The following is a 20,803-nucleotide window of genomic DNA, read 5'->3' on the forward strand; positions in this document are numbered from 1 at the left end:
CTACCCCCAACTGGGAGACGTCGCAGGGAGGCGGGCGAGGGTGCACGGTGGGGCTGGGGGTGGCAAGGACACGAGCCCCAGGCCACTGCCGCTTTATTCTGTTTGCTCACAGAGGTGTCACTGGGCCCAGGCCAGAGACCCCACGCCCCTCCGCCCGCCCGGGGCACCCAGGTAGGTGCCCAGGAGCTCGGGCCCCGAAGCCGCAGTGCCCTCTGCCATGTCCACACGCCTCCGAGCTGCTGGGGCTGGAGGGAGCCTCCAAGGGAGCGGCTCGGGGCGCACGTGCCCACCCGTCTCCGCCACCTCACGTGTCCGTGGGTCGGTCACCGACATAGGCCGCCAGGGGGCTGATGGGCCCCAGCGGGAAGGGCCCCGAGGGCCTGGCGTGGGCCCAGAGGCCAGTGGGCCGACCACGCGGAGACCCCAGCCACACCTGCCGGCCCAAGCAGCACAGCTATGACACACACACCCCCTCCACACGCGTCCCCCACACGCGCCACACGCACGCTGCCGCCTGGGGCGGGCCGTCCTCACGCCCTCCTCGCTGAGCCCGTCACGCTCACACACGGGGAAGAGGGAAAACCCAGGCGGCGAGGCCCGTCAGGCTCCTGGTAGAGTCACAGGCTGCGGGGACAGGGGACCAGGGTCCCGGTGGCCGCGAGGGCAGTGTCAGTTCAGAGCCGGCGCCCCCTCCCTCTCGGCCTCCGCTGGCGCCGGGGAGTCACCCCGTCCAGGCGGGTGCCCATCTGCGTGGCCGGCCGCACTGCCCTGGTCACCGCCGCTCTGCTGTTTCTGCCGCCGGGTCTCCTTGTACCGCAGGGTGATGTCCCTGGGGGCAGCGGGGGCTGTGTCACTGCCGGCCAGCCCGCAGAGGCCCCGCCACACCGCCCTGCACGGCCGGAGGGGGGCGCACAGAGCCGCGCAGGACGGAGGCCCACGCCGGGCGGCCGGCGCAGACCACAGGGGCTGCTCACCGCAGGAAGAAGCGCCACACGGTCCAGGTGAGCACCAGCACGGAGCCGAGCGTCCAGCACTGCGCGATGTAGAAGGGCAGGGACAGCGTGAGCGTGTGCGGGTCGTACTTGACCACGATGAGCAGCTCCGTGGCGGTGATAGCGGCCACCAGCCAGGCCTGCTGGCCCAGCTTCTTGTGTGGCTTCCTGCAGAGGGAGGGCACGTGGTTGGGGCGGGCACGGTGGCACCGGCTCCGCCCCCGGCTCGCCCCCTCCGCCTGTGGCCCTCACGGGTCATCCATGAAGTCGTAGATCTCCCGCATGGCCACGCCGCCCACATTCACGAAGAAGACCAGCCGCAGGAGGACCAGGTAGTGCTCCGGGGGCAGCCACAGCACGAACTTCAGGTAGAAGGTGTTCAGCTCTGCCAACAAGAACTGCGGCGGAGGGCGGTGGGCGGCGAGCCCCTCCCCCCACCAGCCCCACCACCGGGCCCGCCCTGGGCGGCCGCTCACCACCAGGATGATGCCGCACACGGCCAGCCAGCGGCGCAGGCTGGACGCCGGCTTCCACTCGAAGCGCACCCAGCTGTAGGGCGTGAACTGGAAGGCGATCCTCTTCATCTTGCCCCTGGGGGCCGGAAGACTCGCAGCTATACCCGGGCTGCTCCTTCACCCCATCCCCAGAGGTCCCCGAGGCGGGGGGCTGGAGGCCCCGTCCCCCAGCGCACCCCGCTCTTCCCCTGTACGGTTCCTTTCTATTAAATTCAATGTCAAACTGCCAGGCGCCTGCAGCCACTCGGAGCAAGCAGCAGCCTCCGCGGAAGGCCCAGGGGGCGGGACAGTGACGTTTTGGCCACCGGTTCCTACGGCAGCCCAGGGACAAGTTCCAGGTGGAGATTCCAAGACGGAAAATCCTCGTCTGTTGCCCCCACTCCCCGCCGAAAGAGGCACCAGAAGGAGCAGGGCCTGGACCTCGGGCCACCCGCAGCCCCACAGGTGCCCGGGCCCCCAAGCAGACACGTACTTGTAGGTCGGAATGTTCCAGAGGCCCTGCCACTTGTACGTCTTCAGGGACAGCCACTTGAGAGTCTTCATGCCGCAGTAGATGCCCAGCCCGTTGCAGACAAGCACGTCCATGACCCACTGCGGGAGGAGGGCGCCTGCAGACCCCGCTGCGTCTGGCCCGGGCCGCCGCGCGCCCCGCCCCCCGGAGCGCCGCACCTACGTGGTCCCACCAGCACTCGCTGAAGTTGGGCAGCTGGTGCTCCAGGCTGTACTCCAGGAACTCGAACATCACGCTCACCACCGTGCACGTCCACCAGTCGCGGATCATCAGCGTCTGCGGCCGGGCCGACGGGGATGCTGCGGCTCCGCCCTCCCGCCCGCGGCCCGCCGCCCAGCAGCCCGCTCACGTGTCCAGTGCCCGAGGGCGTGCCAGGTGGGGCCCACACTCATGAGCCGCGTGGGCATGGGGACAGAGGCCTTGCGGGGTCTCTGCCCATGTTCTCACAGGCCGCCACCACGCCAAGGACGACCGCAGGTCGGGCTCGTACCCGGAGCTCCCAGGAGGCTTTATGAGGCCTCTGGACAGCTGGCTCATCTTGCACTGTGGCCCCCAGGCCCTTGCCCACCACACTCCGGCCACCCTGAATGTCCACCCGCCACGAGAAGTGGCCGCAGACGCCAGGGCGGGGCTGAAAGCCAGGGAACCCCGCCCAACAACGCAGTCACCTTACCTTCAGGTACCAGCCGAGGAAGTGTGCAGGCACAAAGCCGTCCAGCTTATCCTGCAGAGGGCGGGACGCAGGCCTCGCACAGCCCCCGTACCCCATCCTCGTGACCCCCTGTGCTCCCCAACCGCCCTGCCTAGGACCGGGTGTGTGACGTCCCTCAGGGGCCCCGGCAGCCCCCTTGCCTCCCTGTGCACACCCTGGCTGGCTCTAACCCAAGTCCAGGGGCCCAAGGCCCTCCACAGCCCTCTGAGGGGCAAGGCAGGGTCTTGCGCACGTGCTGTGGGTGGACAACACACCTTGACCCGAGGAAAGAAGGGCGCCCTGCAGGGGGCACCCGCCCACCCATGCAGTCTGAGTGGCTCAGGCTCCAGAGAAGCCCCGGGCGGGGCAGCCCCGGGCCCGCCCCACGCCTCGCTCCCGGGCGGCCTTACCCACACGTTGTGGAAGGGGTCGGTCTTGTTGTCTGCGTCGTAGATGAGGCAGTTCCCCCCGTAGTCCCTCTCCGGCAGCGGGACCCCCAGCTTGGGGTCAACATACTTCAGAAACTGGCGGCCGTCCTGGACAGTCTGCAAGGTCAGCGTGGCCACACACATGCACCAGCCACGCCCCCGGCAGCGCCAGCTCACGGGCGGACTGGGGCGCGTGGGGCACCGACACCTCCAGTGAGGGCGCACGCCGCCCCCCAGGCAGCCCCGAGCCCCACGCGACGCTCACGCCCCTCGGGACCATGCTGCGCGGGCCACAGGGGTGCCTCCCGCGGGAGGGGCGGGGCGGCCCGAGCATCTGGCCTCTTCGCCCTCCCGTCTGTGGGACACGCTCCGCACGACCCCAGGACAGCCTCCCCCAGACGCGCACATGCCAGCATCGGCCAGACGCTCCCGAGACGGCACTGCCCCCTCCGGCCACCAGCGGGGCCGCCAGGCCACAGGGAGGGGCCCCGCATGCCCAGCATCAGGACCCCACCCCCACACCCCTGCCCCGAGCAGCAGCCGAGGGACAAAGCGGGGGGGCTCAAGCTGCATGGGCAGGTGACACTCGGACCTGCATCCTGTCACATGACTGAGGCCCTCGTCCCTGACTTGGGGTCTTTGGAAGTGACCCTCAGACAATGACACGGCTCATGACGATTTGCCCACGTGCTCTGGCGACCACAGGACCCGAGGGCGAGGAGGGCTGCATTCCTGAGCCAGCGACCACGTCCGGAGAACCCGGACGTTGCAGGAAAACTACAGGTGACGTCTCTCACGAACGGGGAGGCAAAGTCCTCAGCGAAATGCAAGGAAACTCCTCCCAGCTGCACAGAATCGGCGTGATCCACACGACCAGGGGGAGATGCACCAGTAACACCAAGTTGGTCCAAAATAAGAAGCATCGATGACGCACACCGTGTTAACAAAGGGAAACCGCATGACGGCCACGCTCGACGCGGGACACGCACCTGACGGGCTCCAACGCCCGCTCCTAACGAAAACGACCCATCGGGAGCAGAGGGGACCATCTCCCACGGAACCGTGGGGCCTACGAAAAGCCCTCAGCCCACGGCGCGCTACGTGGTGGCGCGCTGAAGCCCTTCCCCCAAACCAGGGACGCGGCGAGGCTGTCCACCTGCCGGTCTGCGGGACGGGGCCCGAGACTGCCGCTGGGGCAGTGCGAGAAAAAGAACGAGAGGCCCGGGGTTGGACAGGAGGGACGGCCCGACACCGGCCGCGGCCCGGACGCACCGTGAGGACGCCGCGCTGACCGAAACGAGCCACACGCAGGACGGCACTGTGCGATTCCACTCACACGGGGTCCCGGGTAGAGCCAGCTGCAGAAACAGGACGCGGGGTGGCTCCGGGGTGGGGGCTGGGGAGTGTGTAACGGGGACAGAGTGTCAGCTGGGGATGACGACAGAGTTCTGAAGCCGGCGGTGACGGCAGCACAGCACGCGGATGTGCCCGACGCTGCTGAACCCTGCAGTGGAGGATGGCCGCAACGGCAACCCCTGCGCTCCGTGCACTTCGCTGAAGTTACGAAGCGCACTGTGATGAAGCCGGGGTCGCGCGGAGCCGCGTCCGCGCGCGCGCATGGAGGAGCGGCGGCTGCGGTGCGCCCTGCGCAGAGTCGGTGCCGACCTCCTGGTCCGGCGCCGTCGCGCTTACGGAAAACGTCGCTCTTGAGGGACCTCCCTGAACGATTCTTTAGAACGCCCTGTAAATCTAGAATTATTTCTAAATAAAATATTTTTTAAAAACCCTCAAAATGGAGATCTAATGTAAAATCTAAAACCATGAAACTTTCAGAAGAAAACAAAGGAGAAAAATCTTAGTAACATGACATTGGAAAAAAAAATTTAGACATGACATCACAATCTCAATCCAGAAAAAAAATGACGACTCCCACTGTGAAGGAATAAAGGACAAGCTCCAGACTTGGAGAAAATATTTGCAAATCACAAATCCAACAAAGGACTTTATACCAAGACTACACGAACCCAATTTTTAAAAAGGCAAAAAACCTGAACGCTTCAGAAAGTGGACGTCTGCGTGGCTAATAAACACAGGAGAAGTTGGGTCAGCATGACCGGCCACTCTGGAAACGCAAATCGGGACCGTGCCCAGACGCTGCTCCCCCGTTAGAGTAAATGAGACTCTGACACGTGCCGACGAGGACGTGACCCCTGGGTCTGCCACAGTGCCGAGCTCACGGCAGCCCCACGGCCGACACTCCCGAGTCTCACCAGCTGGCGAGTGCTGGCGCGGGCACGTCGCGGAGCGGAGACCACTCGGCCACACACGGCAGCGGGGCGCGGGTTTCGGAGGCAGCCGCGGGCCCTGGACAGGAGGTGCTCAAAGGCGAGACTGGCGATGGAGAAGAACCCGCCAGCGGCGCCGGGGGCTGGGGCCGGGGAGCCGGCAGACTCCGGAAGGAGCGTGAGGGCGTCTGGGGCCACGGGGCCGTGGCCTGGCGGTGGTGCTCACGCGAAGGCACACAGGCACTAGGACTCGCAGAACTAAACACCTGCCCTGAAAAGCGAAACTGACTGGCCGCGCAGAGTTTGAGCCTGAATGAAAGTGCTTTGTGAACTGAAGGCCACCGTCAAAACGCGTTCCTTGGATTGAGCAGAACAATGAATACCAACCAGACGGACGTTGGTGGCCGCGAACCCTGACCCGACACTCACCAGGGAGACTGGCTTCGAACCGCCGCCCTGACCGTCCCGCACCGCGTGTGCCAGGGGGGAGAAAGGCACGCGGAGCCCCACTGCTCAGCCCCAAAATGGGAACCGAGGAACCCCAGCAGAGGCCGGCCCTCGGCCCACCTCACACGCTCGGAGCGCCCGGGCCCCGGGGCCGGGTGTGCTGCTGCCCCCGGGGTGGCTCGCGGCCCAGATCTGGAGCACAGGCGGCCCAGCGGGCACCCGCACAGAAGCCAGTTGGCCCTGCCCGGCCTGCGGCCACGCAGCACAGCCTGACCCAGAGGCCCAGGCCTGCAGAGCTCCACGGGGCCACAGCCTCTGCCGAAAGGCAGTGGGTCCAGCCTTCTCACAAACGGATCCCCCTGGAGGGTCTTCTTGCAGCCTCTGCCCACTTTCGTTGGGGTCCAGTCATGCCTCTGTGGACCCCAACAAGGAAGGTATCTACCAAGAAGGACTCCCAGCGGTTAACTGGGAGCAGTTCACGAGCAGAGTCGAGCGCCGTTGCTGACCGAGGCCCCGCAAGCCCCGCGCACACTGCATTTCAGGAGAAAGACAGAGTGAACCTGGAGGCTCCTGCCCTCTGGGCCAGCCCTTACGAGGACCTTCCTGGTATTTTTGGCTCTTGACCAATGGTTGGAGACCTGTCCCGTCCAACTGGTACTTGGCAGCTATACCTCGCCTGTATCTGTCCTGACCAATCAGAGCGGCTCCACACCGACCAATTGAAAAATGTGAGACTGACCAATCAGGACCGAGCAAATTCGGATCCCTCCTGTGCAGAGACGGGCCCTCTGGGGACCAGAGCAGGGGCACCCCTGCAGGAGCAGCCTCCCCTCTCCGCCCGGGACGCTCTCTGGGTTTCCTGCGGGCCTGCAGGCTGCTCGCTCCCGCAGCTTCTCGCCTTCCCCACGCCTCAGACGGGGCCCGTTTATTGTCGCTTCTGACCAACGCTCCGGAGGGGCCGTTGTGCTAGACCTCCCATCACCGGCACTTACCTGGGGGCCACGCGACCACCTGAGCTCCCACAGGACACGCAGCGCAGAGGAGCCGCTTACCTGGAAGAGGATGAAGATGAGGAACAGCTCGTAGACCACGCTGGCGCACAGCCAGAACCGCCAGTACGCTGCAACACAGAGGGCGCGGGCGTCAGGCCGCGGCGGCCCCGGCGGCCCCGGCGGGGGCTTCGTGAAGCAAAGCCTAACGCAGGAGCCAGCCCGGTTTCTCGCGGAATGGTTTCTCTTTCTCTTTCTTCCATTTCAGTCCTCAACTCTTTTTTTAATTTATTTTTTTCATCTCACTGCAGCGGCTCAGAAGGCCCCTGAATTGCGGGTGGGAAGCGGTGACAGCAAACAGCCTTGCCCTGTGCTCGCCGGCAACGCCTGTGCCCTCGACACCACACCGGTCTGCAGTGTGTTGGGAGGACACCCTTGATCGCGTTAAGAAAAGCTTTTAATTCCAGTTCGCTAAGTGTTTATCATGAATGAGTATATTTTATTTTTCTGCATTTAAGAGTATCGACCCTTCTCTTTTGTGTTAATGTGATGAATGACATCAATGCATTTTCTAACGCTGAACCAGCCCTGAATTCCTGGAACAAACCCGGTTTGGTCACAATGGTTTAAGATACACGGCCTTTGATTTTATTCGGCACACTTAGGGACTTGTCCCTCTGGTGACGACGTGAGCAACAGTATATCATATGCTCAAGAGCTGCTAAGAAAATAGATCTTAAATGTTCTCAGCACCAAAAAAAAGAAACAAAACTGAAATTACATGAGGTGTCAGAGGTGGTAACTAACCTTACTAGGACGATCATTTCATAATACGCATCGAATTCTTGTCGTATACCTAAAAGAACGTGTCCATCAAAACTCCTTTTATTAGTCTGCTTGTCACACCCTCAAACGGAAACCTGTTTTCACTGGGGATGAGGTAGCTGGTTGGACGTCTAGAACTATTCTGAAATGCAAATGGTAACTTTCACCTTCCAAGAATCTTGATAGTCCCGTTTAATTAAGGCCCAAAATATTGACTTTCCCTTTGCTTGTGTCTGTAAAAAAGAAAAATCGCCAGCCCACTCTCAAAGCCTAACTCACTGCGCGGGACGAGGCGGGAGCCGGGTCCCAGAGCGCGAGACTGGCTGCGGGTAACTCCCAGGTGAGAGCTGCCTCTGAGGCCGGGACGTGGAGACCACAGGGGCCAAAAGTCTGAACTTGGGCTGAGGCGCAGGGACAGCCCGCGCCCGCCGAGCCGGCGTTTCCGGCGGCTGCCTCTGACACCTGTGCACAGAAGTCGTTAACCCCGGAAGATGTCACCAAAGGAATAAAAAGAGACTAATAACAGTTGGAAACAAGCAAACGAACAAAAAATCTAATTCGCCTTGAATAAAAAAGGGGTGCTCACGATCTTTTAAGAGGCTCTGGGCCGGACCTGAGGCTGGACCGTTGTTGTGAGGACATCCAGAGCTCACCCGCCCCCGCCAGGGGGAGGGGACGGAGGGGCGGGCGGCAGCCAGGGCGGCGGTGGGGGGCGCCGGGCGGCACTGCACAGGCGTGTCCCCACGCGTCTCCGGGGCCGGGCCAGCGCCCTCGGGGCCGCGCCCCGTCTCCCCGCTGCGGAGAAGCAGCCGCGGGGGTCGAGGGCACACTGGCCGGCGCGGGCAGGAGCCATGAACGCGGAGCGTCTGCCGACACCGCTCTGGACGCTGGGGACGAACAGCTGAGGTGACACTTATCCTTCCTGCTCTCCAGGAAGGGAACGCCCGGGCACGTCCCTCTCGGCCGAGGGCTGCGGACATGGCGGAAGGGCTCGCGGCCGCCGAGGCTGGACCCGCGCCTGGCGCCTTCGCACGTGGGCACTGGCAGCCCCCGCGCCCCCGGGGCCGGCAGGAAGGCGGGCGTCTCAGCACCCGCCACTCTCGCCTTGCAGTGGGCGCCCGCCGGGGCCCCAGACCTGCCCGCCCCTTCCCGGACAGCCGGCAGGCCCTCCTCCCAGTCCCCGCCAGGTCTCTGGTCCCCTCGAGATCCCGGGCTTGGCTCCCCTGACCTGGCACCCGCTCCCAACACTTATTTCTTCCTAGACACTTGACTCCGGCCACCTGCAGCCCTGAGAATGCCCTGCCCAGCTCCGGTTCGCAGAGGAGCCTGAGCACAAGGACATCAGGAGGGCGCCTGCCTTCCTTTGAGACGACAGCCACCCCAAGTGAGGTCCCCCACCCCCCGCTCCCAACCCCCACCCCTGGCCCTGTGCAGCACTGACCACATGAGGGTGCTCCGCGACAGGGTCCCTGCCTTAATTAAGTCGAAGACTGGCAAGGAGACCCTGAGCGTGTGCGAAGACTCTAAACCAAAAGGCGGAGCAGGGCTCTGAACGCGGGCCCGGGGACGTCGCAGCCTTCGCAGAGGGACCTCGCGCAATGCCCACCCGACTCCAGGAAGACCCGCGTCCTGCCGGGTGACGTGAGCCAGACCGCACAGAGCCTAGGGTCTTCTGCAGCCCGGGGAACCAGGGCCGGGGCGAGCAGCTGCGCGCTGGCCGGTCCCCCCCCCCACCGGGCAGGGCTGTCTGTTCCACGGGGGCTGCACCTGCAGCCCGGCCCCGAGCCCACAGGGGCTCGCTCACCTGCCGATAACCACCGCCAGCGATAGGCCAGCTCCGCCAAGCCCCGGGCAGCTCTTGCTCTTCCCTTCAAATCGACGCGACAAGCTTAACTGCACCTGGCTGTCCGCTGTGATTCTGGAGGTTTTTAACCAGCACCTCGCTTTCCCATCGCGCCGGTCAGGAGCCCGAGTCCTCTGAGGCAAGACTGGGTATGTCGGACGCGGAGCAGGTGGAGACCGCCCTGCAGCTCCAGGCTGCGCCCTGCAGCCCGGGATGCTCGCCACCGCCCCGCGGCCAGGGACCACGAGGTGCCAGCCAGCACCCACGTCCCAGCAGGCACTGAAGGGCCGGAGTGGCCGGCGACTGCTCACGCCCGCCGTGCCCACTGGGCCCACAGACACGGCCCCTCTGCAGGGCCCACCGGCGACATCTACTGTGGGCCGGCTCTTCACCCAGCCCCTTCTCCCGGGACTCTGCTACACGCTCACCAGAACCGCACGCACAGACGTCTCTGTGGGGACTTGGTGTGGCCTGGTTTACTACAGAAAACGGACGCCCCTAAATACAGAATCACATGGAACTGGTTAGACTAACTGTAGTATATTCAAGTGACAGCTAAACAAGCAGCCATTGAAAGTCCGGCTGTCGAAATGAAACTCCTTTGGCATATAAAAAACATCCAGCTGTCTAATTTTAAAAAAGGAAATGCAAGTGCTAAATCTGATATAAACCCACACATGACGTGATTCCAATTTTTTTAAGCCATGTATGTGTACAAGGATGCAAAACAGTGGTTATTTTTTGTGAGTGGTTTGTAGTTTTACTTAAAATATTTCTTGTATTTTCCACATTTTCTACAACAAATACACACCCCTATTGAGACAGGAAAGAAACGTGTCACTGAGTTGTGAGCCTTCAGCTAAAGCCACCCGCACGCCCTGCCCTGGTGCGGCCGGAGCCCTGAACCAGCTGGGCCCCGGAGCCGACGGGCTCGGGACAGCATGCCCTCCAGCTCTAGGGAGTCAGAGCCCCCCGTGACCCCAGGGGGCGGGGGACAGAGACAGGAGAACTCCCCACAGATGGCTCCTCAACGGCAGGGCAGACACCTCACGGCCAACAGCACAGCCACCCGCCTGAGCCCACGCCGGCCGCACTGGGCGGCTCGGGAACCCCTCGTTCTGCAGGAAGAACCCCGCCAGGGAGCACAGGGCCGCCGCAGGGTGAGGAACACACGAACCTAGGCTGATGGCGACCCGGCAGCTGCAAGAACTGACAGGTGACTTCGAAACGCACCCCTGGCCTTCCTCAGATGACAAGTGCGGGCGGCCCGCCGAAACGGGCCAGGAAGAGGGGGAGCAGGACATTCACACCCGGCAGCACAGACACAGAGCGGCCGCTCAGCAAGGAGCCGCCACGTGGCACACACGGAAAAAGAAATGGCAAGTTACCTGGGTGAGGTCTGGAAAATGGCCCGTCTTTAGCTTGTGTGACTCCAAAACATAAGAAAACCAAAATACTGGCCACAATACCTCTGCAAATAAAGAACAAACAGCCCTCAGTGTGTGCAGGCGCAGCCCGCGCTGGCTTCTTCGAGGCAGGAGGCCCCAGGACGCCCAGACAGCCCCCGACCCCAGTGTGCGGGGCGGTTGGAAGCGGGACCTTCGGGGACAGAGCTGGGTGACGGGGCAGCAGGCAGGGCTGGCTGGGCCTACACCCCAGCCCCCGGCCCAGGGGGCCCCGTTCCAGCTCCAAGTCCAGGGACAGAACCACCCGAGGGAGAAGACGCCCCCTGGGGGCTGTGCGCTGTGCGCACTCCGCGTGCCACACCTCCAACACGCAAGGCTCACACCGGGGACACGAAACGAGGGGCGCTGGTCCCTACGGAACCCCGTGTGGACATGTGTGGTGAACCGGGCCGTTTTCTCCTGCTAACCTGCCCCGTGTTGGTCACTGGTCCGGGCGGGACTCAGAAGGGGGGAGGAAAGGTACTTTTCTGCCTTGAAGGTCTGGCAAGCCCGCTAGGAGCACGCGGCTGCGGCTGAAAGGTCAGGGCTGGGGCTGGGCCGGTGACCCAGTGGCGGCAGCAGGTGAGCGCTCCGCCCTGCCCGGGGCCTCCGCCTGCGGCCGGGCAGGGCCGCCGGGGCCGTGAGCCCTCGCTCCCTCTCCTGCATTTAGATCGGCATGAAAATGTTCATGTGACGCTCGCTTCTGGGGTCTAGCAACCGCCGGACTTTATCGAGTCTCTCCTCCCAAAGACAAGCATTTTTCCCTGCGCCTGTGTCTTCTGTGCCGTTTGTCGTAAGAAGGAAACACGGCCCGGACAGACACAGGCGCGGGGCCCCGCAGCCTGCTGGCCGCAGCCTCGCGGGACAGGGGTCTGTGGAGACCAGCGGCTGTGGGCCCCTCTCTCGCAAAGCCGGCTGAGGCCTCTGTCTGTCTGGCTCTGTGACCAGGGGAGACAGACTCGTGGACCCTGGGCTCAGCACGTGCCAGGTGCACTTGCCTGGGGGCGCGGCCCTCCGTCGCCTCCACCTCCGTCACCGTCGGTGCTGGGAAAAGCCCCCTTCCGCAGCCTGCCTGGGCCCACACACTGGCGGGTCGTGGCCGGAGGTGCTCGCATTTCGCGGGAAACCGGAGACGCCGCGTGCGCCCCGCCACCCTGACCGCCTGTGCTGCTTTCGGGAATGAATCTTCCGACCATGGGGCTGCACTATCTGCACCTGGGGAAACGACCTATTCTAAGCCGGGCCCGCCCACGGAAAGGCTCACTGGTTGGAACTGCTGTCGAGGCGACTGGACCCTACTGTCACTGGCCAGACACAGACCCGTCCATCGGAAAACCTTTCAAATTGAAAAATTTTTAGTGAGCTCCCAACATAATAGTGTTTTAAGTGGTACCTAGAGACCAAATTATTAAAAAATGGGCACGAGGCAGTATGGTGAGCCTCACGGAAACCAGGCAGCCGGGAAGCCCTGATGGCGCGGTCCCAGCCCCGCCGCGGGGTCTCAGACGCTGACGAGATACCAGGCTCGTCAACACGAGGACGGGGAGACTCTTCCCCAAACGCTGGAAAGTTCTCAAGGGTACGAAGAAAGAAAGTGAGCCAAGCGAGTACTGCCAGGAGCAGAGGGAGCAGGCGGCAGGCGGGGAGCTTCGGACGGTCACCGAGGAACGGCACCGGCAAGGCGGGCGGCGCTGGGCTGGAGCCTCGGGCTTCCGCGAGGCACTGCCGGGGCCGGGCCACAGGGCCCCCCGCTGGTGCCCAACACGGCAGGGCCCTCGGCGGCCGCTCAAGTCTGCTCGCCTCCCCCATGCCGGGAGACATCGAAAAGCCAGAAGGCCGCAGTTACGGGGAGCGACCCGACCAGCAGCCGGGACGGGAAGGGAACTTAAAGGTCGACCAAAGGACCAGGGTCCTTAGCTTGACCCCGTGCTTGGGACCTGCAGACTTTTGACTCAAGAGTGGGTGAAATGGTCAGGGGACAGAAAGGGGCAATTTTCAGGGCTCTGTGACGTGGGAATTCACAAACCGTGGCACCACAACCCACGAGTGATGCCCGACTCAGACTACAACTAGGTTGGAACAGGGAACGCAAGGCGGGTCAGACAACGATGCCGGACACCTCCACGGGCTCTGCGCAGTGACGCCACCGTCACCCGAATGCTTTCCGGGAACAGCGTCCCTACCCAGAGCTCTAACACCACGCCTGCTGGCAAAGTCCCACCGAGGGCTCCAGTTAGGAGCAGTTAGGAGCGTAGGAGCTGAACGGCTTCTACACAGCGCCACCGAAAGGCCTGAGGCAGCGGGCTGTGGCAGAGCCTGCCTACCGCCACCCGCCCGGCCGGCGCGGCCCGAAGCCGCCCTAAGGGCCACGGTGAGCGCCTGCGCCACCCGAGGGGCCCACAGGGCCCTGTGAACAGACGACCTCCTGCGCCCAGCGACAGGGAACTGGGACGCCGGCCCACCCCGTCCCCCACGGGCCCGGACCACATCTCTCCCAGGGGAGCTGCTGCCGGTGCTAAGGGCCGGGCGTGGCTTCTGCCACCTGGGACATGCAGGTGTCGGCGCAGATGACGCTGGAAGGTCCGGCCCTCTGCTCCCTCTCGCGTCTGCGGACTGTCTGACCACCAGAAACACTGCTGGCCCCCCGCTGACCTGATAAGATACGTGGAAGGATTTAATGACTTCCCGATCGGAATCTGGTAAACGGGAAGCCGGAGATTCAGAGCCTGACGGGCATTTGCGGCGGGCCCTCCCGCACGGCGTGAGCTGCGCACCGGAAGGGAGCCGGCCGGCCACCGTGCCGCTGGACGGGGGGTCGACCTGCGAGGCGCCCGACGGCACGACCCAGCCTTGGGGTGCTCCGAGCAAACGTGCCTGCCTTGCAGAGCAGGGTGCCAAGCCCACCCATCTGTACCAGCCCCGACCCCCAAGACTGATGGAAGAAAAGGGAGAAGCCGCCAGGAACTGCTTCTCTGGCTCCAGGACCCCCTCGCCAAGGACAAACACAAAGCTTCACCGTCTTCTCCACAAATGCTCATTAGAAAATGACAGGGCCATCCGAGTACATTAGATTATCACCTGTCTCAAGGCCGCGATTTTAAAACCAACGGTAGGAGTGTGACTCTGTTCACGTGTGTGTGTGGTTCTCCACCGCTGGACAGTACTGCTCATTCGAAGAAGAGCTCTGGTCAAATGGCTTGAACAAGCGCTAGCATAAAATTCTCAAAGAGGTAATAAGACTAACCCACTTTTCAGGATCACGTGAGCTGGGGAAATATTTCGGACTGGAGTTTGGTTTGGTTAAGCAGGCATGTCTGTACAGTTATCATGCAGGGTGATAATTTAATGCTCTCTGGGTTTACTAGTCAAATAAGTTCATGTTATCTGTGTTGCAAAATTTGTCAACAAGAAAAATAACTTGGTATGATAAAATTTTCATAAGTAATCTAAGCAGAATTATTCAGAGCAAATAAATTAAATAAGTAGGACAGAGGTTTTCTGAGGTGACCTCTTTAGCGATAATCATATTCGATGTACTTAGAATGGTTTCCTAAACCCCTTTGAAACTTTTAAGTTTTGCTAACTAAATTAAATGATGAAAATTCACTGACTATCCAGACTATTTCCAAATAAAAGAATTAAACATTAATTACTGAACAGGTTTATCTACCTTGGCTTTTCACCACCGAGGAACCAATGGCATTGGGGTCTTTTCGTAAACATGTCTTGTGCCTCACTGAAAGACTGTACTATGAAAAGCATATATCTCTAGAAATTAGGGCCTCTATTTACAAATTCATTAATCTACAGAACACTGGTGCAACAGACAGTTCACAATCGCTTACTTCTTAGTTTTCACCAGAAATTAGTTTCTACAGGTTAAGAATTCTAATATATGTAGTTAAAGCAACAAATGACAATAGGGAAAACAACTGTGTACACAAGAAAAATGGGACATGCTTTGATTTTTAAACGAAGGTTTGAATGTACACGTGTGTGAATATATATGTATGTATATATATATGTATATATACGTGTGTGTGTGTATACACACACACACACACACACACCCCTCACAGCTGAATTGTACACCTGAAACTTTCTGGATTTCGTTAACCAATGTTACCATAAAAAATAATAACAAACAAAGGTATGAGATACGGAGATGTATTTTCATTAAGGGGGATGAAGGTAATTTTGTCCTGGTTATTTCTGAATGGATAAGAGAACAAGAGACAAATTAAAAGGAATAAAGAAAGTTGTAAAAAGTTACTGAAGAAATGTTATGTGTGATCAAGTTGGATAAGAATGGCTTTTAAAAATAAGCTCTAGGACGAGGTTCCATAGTGCAGCGGTGAGCGCGTCTGCTTTACACACAGAAGGTCCTGGGTTCGCACCCCAGTGGAGCCATGGCCCATGGTCCATAGCCACGCCGCCCTGAACAAGCCCAACGTCTGATTTCAGAACCTAAGTAGGTCGGGCCTGGTTAGTACTTGGATAGGAGACCACCCAGGAAGACCAGGTGCTGTAGACATAAAAAACAAGTTTTAAATATCAATACTGTACTAAAACTTATTCTTCCACCTGCCAAGAAAACAAAAGATTTTTCTGTGTTATTGGTCGGTTCCCAACAAGATGCTGTGAGGTTTTCTGCCTCGGAGGCGACGACTCTGTGTTTTACTGAAACGATTCCCGGCGCTGCGTGCTGTCGTCCCTGGGTCTTTGACTGTGCAGGAAGCTGAATCTCCTCCGGACACCCCTGGCTCACCTCCACGCACAGCATCGGCTGCCGCAGCGGCAGCGCGGCGCGAGGAGTCTCCCGGGTCCGCAGTCTCTTCCCTCTCGGGCCCAGTGCCAGTCTGCCGTCGTCCTGGCGCCCCGCGACACAGTACCGGTCTGCTCCTGACTCCAGGAAGCCAGGACAGCTCCACGATGGCGGTACGCCGAGCAGCGCCCACGTGATGGGAGCCCGAGATGGCCGCTCGGCGCCCCCGGGCTCCCCGAGGAACCCGCTTCTGGTTTCTGCGTTTGTTCCTCCTCGACGTGCTTTGAAACCGGACGTCGTTCAACTGCCGCTCACACCGGGTTTGCCTCTGCTCCCATGTGTCTTCTGGACGGGCCGAGCTTTCCCCTGCTACAGGGCCGATGTGCTCAGCGACAAAGAGGCTGTCAGAAGATGTGCTGCCCACTGGGGTAAACCGTCCACCACCCCTGGCGATCGAGACACCCGCTTCACTGAGCAGAGCAGCTGGGTCTGGACAGAGAGCCTCGCAAACTGCTTGGAATTATCACTGTCCCCATCGCCTTCAGTCAACAGGGAGGTCACGAGAACTAACGGAAAAACCGGATTCCAGCAGAACAAATCAACGTGGGGATGAACTGATGAAGATGACTACAACTTCTGTGACTTTTTGTTTGAAACATTGCTGATTCTTTAATTTTTTTGTTTTCTAGATATAAGGAAAATTTCAGGCCAGCTATGACTTAAGGGTAATCTGGTAATGACACCTTTGTGAGCAGAACTGAAACACGCATCTTTTTCTCCTCACGTGATCCCTCCGGAACTCAGAAACCCCATGAGCATTATTTTCGTGGCAACAGTGTGACTTGCCTAAGTGCAATAGAAATTCGTCCTCTTTACCACAGGACACAATAGGTAATGGGTTATGTTAGGGAGGCTTTGACCGCAACGTCATGTTGGAGAGACACACGCAAAGACTCGGACATGACCACACAGTCTGAAGGAACGAAGACTAAGAATGGCTTATGGGAGCCAACAAAACCCTTGGGAAGTCTGGCCTGGGACACTGCTTGCAAGGCTCCCAGCAGCCAGACCGAGTGAGTCAGGAAAATCATTTCCTGGCAGGCATGGGAAACTAGGTATTTCAGGGACCCCAAGGAGTGAGAAACTCACGTGACCCTACAGGTACTGCAGCAGAGTCTGATGGCAAGGCCTCGCCTTGGCTTTCCTGGCCTCGAGAGGCCTTTTCAAGTTCAGTCTGGTGATTCCTTATGAAAAACCCCCGCGAAGCAGACTGAGAGCCTTCGTGATTCATTCCTATTCCGCCTGCTCCTCAGGGAGCAGCAGGCCACGTATCTTTAAACTAGACTTAACTTTGCAAATGAATTAGTCTTAATTCGGCTATCTTTGGTAAAAATGGGGTGTTTTTAGAGAGAAAAATTACGTGTGAGTTACATGCCTTTGTGGATACTAAGTTCAGTGCCGTTCACTGTCTTCTGAGTCGTCACTACTCCCGGCCCACTGGACCTGAGGCCGAATCCTTCCGGTTCCCTCCAGCTCTGGCTGCGACCGACCGTCCAGACTAGGGCTTGCCATCCCCGCCTTCTCTGACCGGGAATCACTGAGAACTGCCCTGTCCAAGGCCACGCGTGAGCGGAGGCGGGACCTGACGGAGATCAGAGAGGTCAGCACAGCAGCTCACCTACGGACAGTCTGCAGCAAGGCCACCAGAGACGCAGGCTGCAGACCAGGAGATCCTACCAGATGCTCACTGCCTGCCTCCTGACAGACTTCTAGAAAGCTCCTCGACCGCCCACCTTCAGAGCTTGGAAAGTGGGATCCAAGCCGCCCTGGCCGTTAACCAGTGTTTTCCGGTTTCCAGCATGACGCCTCTCACCGAAGACCTGACTGCTCGCACCATGGGGCTCACGCTGGGGCCCACCTGCACCGCCGCCTCCTGGGACGAGACACAGCTGTTCGACCGGATGGATGCGCCTGCTCTCGCGGCCGGCTGGCTGAATGAGACCGGGAGCGAGCTCCCAGCCGACTGCCGGAGCCTGAGCCTCTCGGGAAGGCTCCAAGGCAGGGCTGAGGTATTCGGAACCAGCTGGCCAAGACACTTTGGGGCCACTTTGAGCCGAAGGCACTCAAGATCCTGTCGGCTCTCGAGAAGCTCTGACCCCTCCCTTGAGGAATCTAATTAGTGGCCTTGCCTGGAATAGGAGTTTGCAGCGGGAATAACTTTTATGAGCCATCTGGAGGGCAGGAGAACACCTAAACCTCTGCTCATTGTCCTTCATGTGAACCTCCTCCGTCCAAAGCCGCAGGCGCCTGACGGCTCCTCAGCTGACTGTCACATGCCCTTCCTGGCCCACTGTCGCTGAGCCTCCCTGGACCTCCCGAGTGCACGGGGTTCCCACGTGCACGTGTGTAAACTGGTTTTTCTTGTTAATCTAACCTGCCGCATGCAGACTCATCAGGCCAGCCGAAAGAACCGAGGAGGGCAAGAGGAAAGTTTCTTCCGTCCCGCAGAATGTCCCGCAGTTCGCTGACCCATCGCCTGCTGAAGGACATCTCGGTGGCTTCCTGGTTTGGGAAGTACGAGCAAAGCCGCTGTGAAGCTCCGCGTGCAGGTCCTGCGTGGACGTCAGCTGGCAGGTTGCGCGGGGTAAGGCCACGGAGCGCGACTGCGGCCCGGTGGCGAGAGCGCCTAGCTCTGCGAGGGGCCGAGACCGGCTCCGAACCGCCGCAGCTCTCCCCACTCCAGCCGGACGGCGTCTGCTCACGCGCTCAGCTCCCACCTGCGCAGCTCAGGTGACGTGCCTGTCTGCCCGCACCATACGCCCATTTGTTTTCTTTTTCCCCTTCGACTCCCCCCTGCCCCCATTTTTAATTGGGTCGTTTTCTTATTGCGGAGTTTTAAGGGTTCTTTGCACATCTGGGATGCAAGTCCTTTGTCAGATCCCTTTTCGTGTCTTTCACTGTCTTAACGGTCAATCTTATTTCTAGATTCACATACACGTAGCCGTACATGAACATAAACGTCCCAAACGTCACCAGCAGATCAGTGGGTCCGCGGGGCGCGCTGCTTCCACGGGGCGGGACACTTGCGGCCGGGGACGCAGCTGGGCCGCTGCAGACACAGCAGGCGCCGCGGGGCCACCAGGCCGGGCGACTCCAGCACACGGCGGGCCAGCGGCCCGTGCTGAGGACTGGCTGCCGGGCCCAGAGGGACAGCGGGATCGTCAGGTGGCTGTGGCTACGTGTGGAAACTCACTGAGCTGAGTACTGTGACTGGATACATGTTAGCTTAACTTATGCACCAATAAGACCGACTTAAGAAGACTCAACCTACTCCCCCAGAGTAACAGAACTTGTCAGGCCCATAAAATGAATAACACACAAGCCCAAACTCCAAGCTTAATAAAAACCAGTTTCCTAAACTTTTAACAATGTATTCATGTTTGAAAATAGACATAACCTATAGCAAGTGTTTCCTACACATGAAACCTTCCCCCACCTAGAGTGTCAAAAGCTCTCATGTAGCGGTGGCCTCCCCAAGACCCTGGCCGGCTGAGAAGGCAGCCAGCCCAGGAGGGACCCGGTGCCCTCATGGCCGGCGGGGCGGGGGTGCTGGGGGAGGGTGCAGCTGGGTCTAAGGCAGTGAGAATGACCCAGCACAGACGAACCTGTGACCCACGTGCCCACGTTCTTCTCGGGAGAAGTAGCAGAGCCACGGAGAGCGAGAGGGCAGGCTGACGGAGGCCGCCGGGCAGCGGCTGGGAGCAGGCTCCAGGCGGCGAAGCCAAGTCACAGGGCCGGGAGCGCCAGAGACGGCGAGCTGCAAAGAGGCTCCGTGTCCCCAAACAGAACTCCAGAGAAGTGCCGGGAGCCCTGGAATCCCCGCCGCCCTTTCAACGGATTGGCATGGGCTCGGGACAGGGTCCAGGAGTTGCTGGCTGGGCAGCTCAGGAGGAGGGCAGGGGCAGGGTGAAGCGCTCGGGACCCACCCACAAGGGTCCACAGCTGTGGCCCTCAGGGGTCCAGGTAGGAGGGTGGGCACCTGCTGAACGAAAACCAACGCCCTGCCCTTAGGGGGGGCGCCCGCTGGAGCCCTGCATGGTCTCAGTCTCGCTGGGACGGGCGCCTTCTTCCTTGTGACACTTCTAGCTGCTCATCGCTGACCTTTTACAGCCGCGTGGGGACACCCCTTCAGTGCCCCCACGCCCTGCTCCTCCGCCCTCCTTGCCCCGCTGTGCCCAGCAGACACACCGCAGACCCTCCACACCGACAATCGGGAACCTCAGCGACGTGCGGGCGGGCCAGCGGGGGCGTCCTGGGGTGCCCTCGCACCGTGCCGCCGCGCCCCTGCGGACCCCGGCGGAACCCCGAGCAAGGACTGACAGGCCGATGCACGCCGCGTCCTCCCCCAGGACCCGGCTGCCCAGCGAGGACCTGTCACCCTGTCGCCTCCCTGGACTTTCCCTCCAACAGCCCCTCCCGACCTCCGCTTTGTCTCCATAGAACGACGCTCCTCTCCTCGCCTGCTGGACTTACTCATGGCTTTGTAACACTTGCTCATCCAGAGCTGCAATTCTTTGCCGTTCCCAAATAAACCCATCTTTGCTGGTAAAACAACTCGCTTTTATTTTTAAAGTCAAGAACACCCAGCTGGACAAATTCACAGAGAAGACCGAGTCCTATTTGGACATCTCCTCTCGGCAGACGCAGGCTCCTGCCAATCCACAGGCCCAGTGTCCCCCAGGACTGCTGCAGTGAAGGCGGTTCCGGAGGGTCCAACGCGCAGCCCGGCTCAGTCCTCCCCCGGGGACCCCACTACCTACGCCCCAGCCTGGGCGGCTCCACCTGCCGCAGGCCAGCGGTGCCACCGAGCGGGACTGGGCAGGCCCCGGCAGCAGGCCGTGGCGGGAGGCCATGCCCGGCGGGGGCTGGGAAACCGGAGGAAGGCCATGGAAAGCTGGGGGCCACGGTGGCAGAGGGGCAGGACCTAGCGACGGGGGGCTGGAGTCTCGCAGGCGAGGAACGGTGTGAGGTCCTCAAGCGAACAGAGCCCTGGGTCCAGATGCCCAG

The 20,803-nt window shown here is 60.7% G+C and overlaps 1 protein-coding gene across 6 annotated transcripts in view; it reads right to left on the reverse strand.

Annotated features, from left to right (window-relative positions):
• Nucleotides 1-36: 36 nt before the first annotated feature.
• Nucleotides 37-20,803, reverse strand: part of PTDSS2 (phosphatidylserine synthase 2) — a 29,553-nt gene continuing 8,786 nt past the window's right edge. For 2 of the 6 annotated variants that reach the window (XM_016137979.2, XM_036220521.1), the window contains exons 3-12: nt 10,915-10,997; nt 6,922-6,989; nt 3,120-3,254; nt 2,692-2,742; nt 2,181-2,294; nt 1,980-2,098; nt 1,469-1,583; nt 1,245-1,390; nt 975-1,160; nt 37-829 (exon numbers count right to left, since the gene is read on the reverse strand). In XM_016137979.2, coding sequence (XP_015993465.2) covers nt 670-829; nt 975-1,160; nt 1,245-1,390; nt 1,469-1,583; nt 1,980-2,098; nt 2,181-2,294; nt 2,692-2,742; nt 3,120-3,254; nt 6,922-6,989; nt 10,915-10,997 — 1,177 coding nt within the window. In that variant the 3' untranslated portion in view covers nt 37-669. Of the gene's footprint in view, nt 830-974; nt 1,161-1,244; nt 1,391-1,468; nt 1,584-1,979; nt 2,099-2,180; nt 2,295-2,691; nt 2,743-3,119; nt 3,255-6,861; nt 6,990-10,914; nt 10,998-19,401; nt 19,554-20,803 lie in introns of those variants that run through there. The other 4 variants (XM_036220519.1, XM_036220522.1, XM_016137977.2 and 1 more) reach the window with 4 other exon arrangements.

Source organism: Rousettus aegyptiacus, unplaced genomic scaffold, assembly GCF_014176215.1.
Source record: "Rousettus aegyptiacus isolate mRouAeg1 unplaced genomic scaffold, mRouAeg1.p scaffold_m13_p_5, whole genome shotgun sequence".
Taxonomy (NCBI): Eukaryota; Metazoa; Chordata; class Mammalia; order Chiroptera; family Pteropodidae; genus Rousettus; species Rousettus aegyptiacus.